The 12265-nt window shown below is 25.7% G+C and overlaps 1 protein-coding gene across 1 annotated transcript; it reads left to right on the plus strand.

Moving 5' to 3' along the window:
• Positions 1-1393: 1393 nt before the first annotated feature.
• On the plus strand, positions 1394-3495 carry LOC129980520 (growth arrest and DNA damage-inducible proteins-interacting protein 1-like). The gene has a single exon (XM_056090855.1). It carries the CDS (start codon positions 1498-1500, stop codon positions 2275-2277), a length of 780 nt encoding a protein of 259 aa, XP_055946830.1. The 5' UTR covers positions 1394-1497; the 3' UTR covers positions 2278-3495.
• Positions 3496-12265: the final 8770 nt, after the last annotated feature.

The raw sequence follows: 12265 nt of genomic DNA on the forward strand, positions 1-12265 counted from the left end.
CAATTACATCATCTTAATTTATTTCTTTTTACAAATTTTCTTATTACAATTCAATTTAAGCGAAGAATTCAGAAAATAGCACAAAGCATTATAAAAACATTTCATTTGTTGTTTATTATGCATTTGAGCCGCTATCCGTTCAATTACAAAACTGAACAGGCTTTTCGTCTAATAGCCTGAGAGAAAGAAGCTGAAATATAATAAATTCGAGGTTTAGTCTCTAATTAAGACACAAGTATCCATAAAATCGTGTTATAGAAAATATTTAAAATAGAATATGAAGCTTGCAATTCTGTTGTATAATGTAAGTATAAAATATTTATATTTATAATATACAAATTTATAATGTAATATGCCTTTCCAATTTGTAGTGTGTACACCTTATTAATTTCAATAACTTCCTAAAGTTTAGTATCGTGATGTAAAAAAAAAAAAAAGTTCCTGTACGTAAAATTATGTTGCAATTCTATATTTATTGCAATTTAATTAGATTATGTAATCTCACATTTAGTTTTCCCTCTCATTCAATATAAATAGTATAATTTTATACTATTTTTTTATTTGTGGAGATATGTCATGTCTTTTATCTGAAGTTAACTATATAATAGAAGGGTTAATGTAATAAATATATTTTTTGTACTAAATTTTTATTCTAATGCAATGTTAAGCATTGTATCATGCTTCAGTTTAAATAGTCATCTCTCAATATTCTATTTTTTTTAATAGATGAGAAGCAAGATTTAGATTTAAATACAAGATGAAAAAAAAAAAAAAGGGATTAATCCACCTGACAGCTTCCCTTTTCATTATGAGAGCGAAAAATTACATGATCCATTTTACCAATGCGAAGTCTAAAAAAGAAAAAAAATTTAAAAAGTCTGCTGCTGGTGGGTTTTATTGAATTCTGACAAATCTGAGCGGAGAATCACGAACAACGTCGATAGCCCGTCACAACATTTTTTGTACTATTCTGCCAAGTTAATCTGCATAGATTATAACACTAATCAGTTCGATAACTTGAGTGTTAATTTAAAATGCTTTTAAATGTCCTCCTTCCTTTAAATTAAAGAAAATTAATTAAACTGTATAAATCATCTCATATGAATCTTGCTTCAGTATGGAATGATTTGCATTATGACAGAATCATCGTAGCGTGTCATGTATTAAAGTTACTATATTTATTTGTTATTTAATTCAGTTATTTCCCCTCCTGATTTTTTAGTGCTTATTTGAAAAGCATGTCTTTTTTGTGATTATGAAGGAATTATATCGCTTATTCAATTTCATATGATCTTATTATATTAGCCATTGTGCTGTAAAGCTGACATCAAACTAAAGGCACGAAGAAATTCGAAAGCAAGTGGCAACAGTATCTTCTTAAAAGAAACGGACATCTAAACACGTTTGTATTTGTTTTGATTTTGATCGCGGATGTCTGTTCCATAAATATAATATATATTTATTAAAACTGTGTTACATTTATTCATCTTTATTAAAATGGGAAGCTCTGTAAATATATGGAAATTGTGTCTATTCCAAAGGAAACATTTTTCTGTCTCTCAATATAATATTTTACCTTCCCGGCTTTTGGGCACATCTACCTCAAATTTCGCTACCGAAAAAGTTGAAACTGAAATTTCTCCTGTCGATGATGCTTTGGAAGATCTACGAAAACCAGAACTGAGTGAGCAAGAGATATTACAGAAACGTTTTAAAGCGCGTTTACCTGAAAGAATATACAGAAAACACATATTGAAAGAACCTGTGCCTATAGAAAGCAAGTATGATTATCAACGATACCGTTTGCGAGGTTATTACGCTAGATTTGGCCAAGAAAGCAAATTGAATCCTGGAATATGCTGGCCTACTAGAGAAGAAATGTTAGAAACTATGAAGTATGATGAAATATTCGAACCATCTTTGCAAGAAAGGATTCAAAATGTAGAATCAAAAAGATTAGAAGAAGAGAAACGCAAGAAAGAAGTTGAAGACGAAGTAGATAAGAATATGGCCAATTTAGATAAATGGATATCTGACTATTATGCCAAAATAGAAAGGAAAGAAAAGAAAACAGAAGAACTAAAACAGCAACGAGAACGATTAGTTGAAGAAATTAGTGAATATCTTGGATATGATATTGATCCCAGAGATCCTAGGTTCAAAGAAGCTGTAGAACAGAGAGACAAAGAGAAAAAGAAAGCTATGAAATTGAAGAAACAGCAAGAAAGTTATGATAAAATGATTGAAAAGCTTAGAAAAATTGCTGAGTCAAAATAAGTATTGTATATTAAAAAATTCAATGAATTTATTATTCTGTATTAGTTTTTTTTTTTTTTTCAAAGAACTGTGAATCAAACTTTGGTATTCCCAACATGTATTGCTTTTGATCATTAATTAATGACCAAAAATTAGAAGCAGTGTTTTTTTTTTTTTTTGTTTTTTTTTTAATGCTTGGTGGAATGACTGACTGTATTTTCTTATTAAAAAAAACCTGTCACTTTATATACTAATCACTCTAATTTGGAATGAAATAGTATGATTATAAATGTGTTATAAATATTTATTTCATACCTGAAATAGAAATAAAGCAATTTTAATGTACTATAGTTACGTTGGTTACTATAGATGCCGAAGATGCTTAACTTGTTTCATTACTTCTGCTTTACTTTTCATCAAATTTCAAAATATCTTTTATAAAATATAATTTAGTGTGTTTGTAAACATCAGTTAAAAGTTATAAATAATTCATAGTTATATGTCTAAATTACCATGGTTTTTTCCATCTTTTCCATAAATGTGTAAATGATATAAGTATAATGTTTCTAATAAATGGAAAAATTGTATGAAATCTTAAATAAATACTGCAATAAGAAAATTCTAAAATGTCATAAAAATTTATTCCCATTATGAAAATTTATTGTTTTATGTATATTAAAGTGAAATAAATTAGAGCCTCAGTCTAGATGCTGACAGAAGGAAATGGGCATCCTTTCAGCACTGTTGTTCAATTGTTCAGCATCAATAATATCTGATCAATTTGTCGCTTGCAGTAATGGCAACACCGAGAAAGAAAACTTACTAATAAAAAGTGTTATAATTTGGAAATGTAATCCTGCGCTAAAATACGATCACTATATTCTGTGTATAGTAAAAGATAGGGAAGAGAATACTTCAGTAGCCAGCTTATAAAAATTAAAATTTTATTGTGGTTTTTTTTTTGTAATTAATAGTTATGAAATATTAAAAAAGAAATAGAATCTTTTTTTTTTTTTAAGTGAGGGTCGAGAGAAAAAAATAACATTTTGGTGAACCTAGTACATTTAATCAATTAACTTTAACCTCCTGCTGTTAGTGTTTAGTTAAATACAATGTATAATCATTTTAGAATGAATCATCAGTGCATTTATATTTTATTGGAATACATATATTTTGAGGAGTTTTAGGAATCGAGATGATTCTGAACAATGTGTAAATTAAAACACAAGATTTTGTTATTTTCTCATTACTGAGACTAATTAATTAATATTCTGTTCTTCAATATATTTTTTATTTCATATTAATTGAAAAATAATATTTTTAATTCCAACAAAATATATAATTTTTTCTCTTTGATTTTGCAAATTATTAGCTTAATGTCAAACAACACTATCTATGGTATAAAATATTTTAAATATTTTTGTTTGACATTAAGCCAACAAAATAGCATTAGTGATGTACTGCCTAGAGAATGACATTTTTCTCTTGTATGAGTAGATAAAATATGAAATTATAAGTCAGATTTCCTTGGTATATAAGTATTAAATGAATAAAAAGTTATGTGTTCATATTATATGTTTTAATCAGATGTTTCAGCATTATTTACATAAAAGAGTTTTTTAAAAATTAATAAGTTAATTGCACGAAAATTTATTTCTCCATTAGGTGAGTTCCAGACAAAGCTGCTATATTTTAGGGATGACTTAAATCTTACTAAAGAATGTTACTGCTGTAGCCCCATTTTTCAAGACTGAAGTACGCTATATTACTACATAAAAAGATTAAAATTTCTCTTAACTATTTATATTTGGTGTTTTTTATTGAAGATCAAATAACATTTCTTATGAAATAATGTTTATAATTTTTTTTAAATACTTATGTTTGTAAAAAAAGTATTCAAATAGTAGTATAAGCCAGCAAATTCTAAACATCTAATTAGCATATTGTTAATTAAAGTGCTTATATGGAAATCCAAACAGAAAGGAAGATATTCATAATAAAGAGGATTCTTAAGAAGACAGATTTTATATCCATTTCAGTCGTACAAAGAGGGAGGAGGAGGTATGAACAAATTATAAAAATTTTATTTCCTCTTTGTCTCTCCTTTGTTTTTAGTCACAAGAGCCATAAAAATTTAAATATTTCCTAGTAATTTTATACTTAATTTATTGAAATTTTATTTCATTCTATTTGCAATAAGCATGTAAAAATAATTCTTTTTAACTTATATTGATAATTGCAAGAGAACAAAATGTTTTAAAAAAATATGATGGTTGTGGTCATTATCATAAATTGTATACATTGTAAATATATATTGGAAATGCATAAAATTTTATGAGAAAATTTATATATATATTTTTTTTAATTGAACAGCAGTCAGTTACTAAAATAAAAACTAAGTTATTCATTTTATCATTTTTTAACACAAATAAAAAAAAAAACTGTTTCAAATTAAATTGTATTACTTTGAGTAATGTACTCTTTATAAAAAAAAATTATTCACCATAAATATTGATTTTAAATATTTAACTTAAGTGTAATATGAATCAATTATTTAAAATTACTGTAAAAATTGCTATAAAAGAAAATGACTGCATAATTTATAGATCATATTTAATCAGGAGGAATGACAGTCAGTTACAGCTTAGTGCTATTACAAGAAATTACAAATTGATTTCTTTTAATAATATTACATTTTCATGGCTTTGTAACACATTTGAATACAGTATATATTTATATGAAATAAAAACTTTTAATACTCAACTCCATGTCTAATTTGAAGTATCCACTAAAATGAGACAAATGGAAATTTCTAAAATTAAATAATAGCTTAACTCTTGAGGGTAAAAAAATAACATTCCTTGTAGGAAACATTGGTGAATTACGCAAAAAGGGTTTTAATTACTTTTTCCAAGGGAATACAAAATGTGAGAACAGATACTAGTTCAAACATATTCCATATTGTCCCAAAAGATTTTGTTATACAATTAAGCTAACTGTAGTTATTATTACTTGGCCTTGTAGATCATTACCTTCAATGACCATCTAAATGGATGTGCTTTAACAGAAAAGCTCACTAGACTTTTAAATTATACTCGAAATTATCATATTCTTACTGCAAATTGTGTGCATGAATCAATCATTATAATTTCACTCCAATAATGAAACTTTTACTGGAAAACAACTTAATACATGTATCAACTATTTAGTTAATACTACATAAAGAATCAGCTAACAAGTAAGTATTTGGTTGGAAAATGAATTGCATCATAACCCAACATCGGGATATGCCACATAAGTATAGAGAGGAACATATCTATTCATGTATTATCCAAAATTAAAGTATCTGTCCCAAAATATTCCCTTAAAATGAGGCAATAACTAAACTTGGTACTGTTTCTATTGAATTATTAATATAACAAACTGTGCAATTTTTTTTTAAAATCTTGTGATTTAATTTTATAAACTAGTAATTCAATTTTTTTAATTCAAATTTTGTTTTAAGTTATGGCCTACATAAATAATTCAATTTTAATGTCTTTTTAGTGTATGTCACTACAACATTACTTTATAAGCTAGCAGCTTCTTTTAGAAAATGTGAAATTAAAATTGAATACTTCTGAAAACAAAACCCTGGTTAGTCATATATATGGGATGGCTGACAGCAAATCATATATATTTAATAATTGTTTTTTTATTAATTTTGAACAATTTAAATATATGTATTAACAAAAGAACTATAATTGAGCAATTGTTAATTTTTAACTAATTGTAATTAAAAATTAGTAAATTTAAATTTAGAACTAAATGTTTTTATTCATTAGTCTTATTTATAAAAATTTAAGTTATTGCAATTGAATAATAAAAAAAATTGAGAAATTGAAGATTAAAATTAAATTCCTTAAAAAACTGCTTAAGTTTGATTGCCCTTATATAAGGGCCTTAATTCTAATGAAAAAATAATTTCACCAATCAATCTGCTTGTTTATACTTGTATTTTCTTTGAAATGTCTAATCTTTAAATGTTTAATAAATCCAGAGATCAGTGGAAAAAGTGTATTCTCAGTTTAAAGAAATGCTGATAGCATTGGGAAAATATATCCTTTTCATTTATTTACTTGACATTTCTTTCACCTTTTTGAGCTTGTTTAGATAGGGGGATTTTTTTTTTTTTTTAAATTTATATATATTCATGTAAAACCATGAGTATTGGTTGTTAATAGTAACTTCAACTCATTGTTATATTTCTACAGCTTTTTTTAGCTTTAGCCTGTTTAGTTTAGCAATATCATTTAGTGATTCACCATTAGTGAATCTGTAAGTATTTTTACTTCAATTTTCTTCAAAAGTTCAGAATATTAAAAAAATATGTTAAAAAATGTATATTTCATCCATTATACATTTCGATAAGTGATTTAAATTTAATAATCTAAGGCTTCCAAAAAAAATGTAAAGAAAAATGTTTATGATGTTATACTTTAAATGTTTCTTCTAAGTCATTTATTACTCTTGTCAAGAAATATCAAAAATAAATTAATGCCAATAAAATTCCTATTTTACTTTTTTTATATATGAATTCAAAAAGATAGAATTGTGATCTCCAGAAAACTTGAACTCCAGATTTTGTCCAATCTCCATGATTAACACATTTTTGGAATTATACCTGTATGTGAATAAGATAACTGAGAAAACCTTTGAGCCGAAGTTTATAAATTTGCAGATTTCTACCAAATATTGAACAAAATCCTTTTACATGAAAAATTTGTTTGTTTGTCTGAGTTATGATAACTTCAAAATGCTAAGTAGTACATCAATAAAATTTGGCATACATTGAATTAATAACAATAAAATTTGGCACAATTTTAGCATCTAAAGTATAGATCTATATCAAAATTTTTGATCAAATTCAGTAATGAGTTGAACATCTATCAGTCTGTATGTAAACATCGTAACAAAAAAAAAAACTTAGATAAATGAAATTTGGTAAGTTATCTTGTTTCTAAAATTGCGACTCTGTCATAAATTTTGGATTCAATTTCCAAACAAAAAGTTTCGGGTATACTCACTTTTTTTTTCTCTGTACTGGAACTCTGAAAATAAAAATCTGTGCACATTTGACATTCATGGCCTAGCCAAAGGTCCCTTTTATGCCAAATGACAGGGGTGATAATTCCTTTATTGGGGAGTATGTGATGAAATATTGGAGAGACATTAACAGCTGGTTTCACTTGGGCTGAACAATATAATAAGCCATTTCTTCAAATGTATCAGAGTCATGACAAACTTGTCTTTTTATACATCTGATATGCAGTCAGTAAAACAAAAATTGTGCATTTTTTTAAAGTTTTGTTAGAAACTTCAGTAAATTGCTAATGCAAGTATGAATTTTTTAATATTGCATCTTGTTCCACAACTGAGTACAGGCATGACAAAGAACAAATTAATGAAAGACTAACATTCCACAAAAACAATATCCAATAAGACTGCATGCTTTTCAAGCATGATTAGCAATAGCTTGTGCGAGTTCGCAAATTGTGCAGACTAAGTCTATGGCAAAGGATACCGACATGCTCTGATTGGTTTAAGCCTTGGCATCTTTTTGGCAATGTTTTGCACTCATAATAGAGTAGTTTTCGCTTACTTGGCTCAAAATTTGTACCTTTCATTAGTTTTATGGAAGATACGAGTAAATATCAACACGATCGAATTTTTATTAATATAATTGTTTTCTCTAAATATTACTAGTAATACTACTAATACTAATTATTATTAATAATAATAAATATTACTAATAATACTAGTAATACAATTAACTAATGTTGTTTAGGCACAGAAGTATAAAAACTAAATGGAAGTAATTCCTCAACATATGATGCAACAATTCTTATTTTTCTATGATTTTCGTGCTTTTATTAGATAATTTATGCAGTCATTGAGACTTGTTGATGAACGTTTGTTACTTTCCCATCAACTACATATGGAGAGATGAATACTTAATGTCCAAAACGTATAAATATGTAAGCTTTAACGGAATATGTGATTTCGTAGCTGATTTTTTTAGTTATATCAAAATAATATTAAGAAGAAACACACACACAAAATATTTTTAATAAATTGTAATTTTTATATTTCCTGAATTTAGGTTTCAGGATTTGATCTTTTCTGCTGTATATGTGTTCCAGATTAATATTACATGTGAACCGTAAAAAATAGGGGGGGGGGGATTCACAAATTTTATTTATTTTTATAAAAATATATTTTAGTATGGCATCTTTTTGGCAAAACATTGCCAAAAAGTGGAATTGTGGATTGGCCTAAACCAATCGGAGCACGTCAGTATCCTATGCCATAGACTTAGTCTGTACAATTTGCGAACTCGCATAGCTTGTGCTAAAAATATTTAAAAATGAATAGATCTTCAGTAAATTTGCATCAATAAGAAATGTTGTTTTGGCAGAGAATAAGCATGGCAAAAAAAAAAAAAAAAATGTTCTGAGTTATAATTTTATCCGAAAAGATAAAAAAGATGTTATGAAGATGCTATTTTCATGTCACAAAAATTAGACTGGATGTTTTTTTGGTTTTTTTAATCCTTTATTTAAAGATTGAAAATTCCAAAAACTGTGGAGAGTTTTTAAAATGATTTTAATTTTTTCTCATGAATAAACATCCGTTGATAGAGAATAAACAATTAATTAAAATATTGAAGTGCGAAATTTGCTTTGTATTATGTAGTCTGCGATCACATAAAGCAATCTGGCAGAACCTACTCAATAAGCATTTCTAAAGAATTAAGAATGTTAGCAACATCAGCCTATTCAAAATATCATCATTTTGGAAGGAATCAGATGGCGGAAGAAATAGAGGTCAATGACATAAGAAAGTTAAACTAATTTCTTGCTCTCTTTCTGGGAAAAGAAATTTCTCTAAGAAACCGAAATTGCTGAAATTGAATATAAATCTAATGCATGTGTTTGAAAGCCAGAAACATTTAATCACTGAGTTGAGAAAAGTTATTAGAGAAAAAATTGAGATTTGAAAATATTTAGAAAAATCTCTAAAAAGAACCAACTTTTTATTTATATGTTTAATAAAATTAACATGACTTTTATATTCTAGATTTGTTTACTTATGCTCTTAAACTTTTTTTGTGGAATTGGAATGTTGATGATGTAACAATAAAACCTTTATGGATACTACTAACTGTAATGTAATTAAAGATATGCAATGAAAGTCTTTTAATAAGAATTTTCAAATGATACTTGCATTAAAAAAAATTCAGTGGTTCTTGGTACATTTTATATTTATATTAGCATAAAATTGGACACTAATTTAATTAATACCCAACTTCATTTATTTCATCAAACTCGTAATTCTATAATAAAAAAAATACTATATTATGATTGGTTTTTTTTTTTTTCTATATAGATGCTTAAGAAGTACTTTAAAGTTCTTATTTTTTCAGATAAAATTCACTATTCACTCCGATACTAAAATTGTTGATGAATTTAATTACGTACAAAATTAAATAAATTAGTGATTATATTTATGTACTAAAAAACTAGAAGGTGTTGGAATTCTACAATGGTTATGAAGCTGCACTTGGTTATATATACCAACAAAGAGGTTTATTATTAGACTTCATAAAACAATTAATTTTACTTATTTAGTTTATCAATATAGATGAAAATTTTCAGTAATACCTATTCCCTTGATTGCCAGCAAAGATATGACTAAACTGTGATGATGAAATAACATGATCTGTTAAATTTAAATGTTCTGCTTTGAAATTAAAAAGTGATCGTAAATCTGACAAGGAAAAAAGGTTTACAAAAAAGGAGGGGTTTTTTCCAAAATCTTTATTCAATTTAAAAGAGTCAGGATTGCATTTCACTTTATCAATCAAAGATGTATTATCCTCATACAACATCCAATATAAAATAAATACCTGTACACACAAGAATTACAATTAAAAAAAAAAGCAATGGTTTCAATTCAGATTACTATAAGTGTATATGGATGGAAAAAACATCTAGTCATTTTTCTTATACATAGGATACAACACACCACAAACTATTCTAAAGAATAGTACTGAACCATAATAAAGTACTGTATTTGCATTCACTCCATAAAAATGAAGATAATTGTCCATTTACAAACAGCAATTGATATAATACAATAATCTACAGTACACCGGATTCAGAAGAAATTTATTTTCCTGATTTCAATTGTTTTAATTCTTAGCATACAGAAAATTTATATTTAGGTTAACATATTCATACCATTCATTCTACTCATCTTACTTAAAAGTTAATAAACCATATGCAAATAAAATAAATAAATGAAAATGAAATATATAATGCAGAAGGGAATATTTCATAACAGTGTTAAATCATTAAAAATCCAAAATATTGATATCTTAAATAATATAGTAAATCTGTAACTAATATCTAACTGGAATTTTAATTAAAACACCTTAAAAGAAAATAAAGCTATTTGAAAAAAAATTGCAATTATCGGCATAAATACTGAAAATCAGAAAATATATTGGTTGTACTAGTTCCATAGCACTAAAGTCAAATTCCATTAGAGTACACTGAATGTTTAATAATTAATTATAAGGCATTATTTTAATATTAATTATCAACTACTTATTTTTTAAAAGTTATTAGTGGTATGTAAAATGATTTTAAATATTAAGAGTTGTTTTCAATGAGCATAAAGCATTATGAAATAGAATAAAGAACAACTATATAAAATTCTCCATTTTGTTAAAAGAAAAAAAAAAAGTCCTTTAATTACTGTATAGAAAGATAATATTTTTTTATATTTAATGTTAATAGTTAAAATATTATCATATTTTGCAATACAATTCACAAATTTCATACAGCTTTCATTTAAATTCAAATTTTCTCTTTCCAATATATATTAAAAAAAACCTATGTGTATTACTAATTTATACACCCAGCAATTCATTTGGTTGTATAGTTTTACTGTAATCTAGACCTATATAAAAGTCATTTTTAAATCTAATTATGCAAATATTTTAAAGTGCTCTACACAATAAACTCAGGAAAAAGTACAAAATTTTTAAGTATTTTTGTTATAAAAACTATATACTAAATATATTATTTCATATGTTCTACGCTCTTAAGCTCTTAATGCTGTATATCACTTTCTAATTCAATACAGGATTTGAGTTATTATGGATCAAATTTTAGTATAATTACAAACTTGAATTATAAAAAAAAAATCACTAATTGAAAACTATAGTGAATCTAATGCTTAATTTTACATACATCCGAAAGAAATTTCCTACTTGTTTACACTGATAACCTTCAACATAATTCTTTTTGAGACAAAATTCTAATTTTCTCATGACTGCAAGGTAATATATTCAATTATAGAAAATTAAGCTGTAGGACTTCAGAATTCTTGCATTCTAGTGATTGTCCACTTAATACATCAATTTTTTTTATACAATAAAGAATTTATTATATCATTTTCTATATATATATATATATTTTTGATAATGAATGAATATCTACATATGATGAGCATGCCACCTGCATAATTTTGAAGAGAATGATCAATTTAAAACCTAATATTAAACACAGAAGATAATAACCGGAAGCAAATACTAGATTTCAAGAAACAAATATTATCAGATTGTCCACTACAAAATTTTTAACAGAATAAAAGCTCTAACAGAAACAAAGTTTTTAAATGTAAATTAGAATTTTTGGAAGAAATACCAAGTTGTTTTCATATTAAAGTAACCTTTTTTTTATTATTATTATTGTTTAATCTAAAAGCTTCATTCCAAAAAAGAGGCAGAAAGAATGGACAATATATTAACAAATATTATTTCAAGTTATATATTGATATATGCAATTATTTTAAAAACAGGTGATACACATAATTGAAGAGAAAACCATACAGCTACTTTTTAACTAAAAGAACAATACAACTGTTACATTTATGTACACATAACCACTGTTACAAACAT

This window comes from Argiope bruennichi, chromosome 8 (genome assembly GCF_947563725.1).
Source record: "Argiope bruennichi chromosome 8, qqArgBrue1.1, whole genome shotgun sequence".
In the NCBI taxonomy this organism is placed as follows: domain Eukaryota; kingdom Metazoa; phylum Arthropoda; class Arachnida; order Araneae; family Araneidae; genus Argiope; species Argiope bruennichi.

Coding starts and splice junctions, on each gene's coding strand:
- LOC129980520 (XM_056090855.1), top strand. CDS start 1,498: ATGGGAAGCTCTGTAAATATATGGAAATTGTGTCTATTCCAAAGGAAA.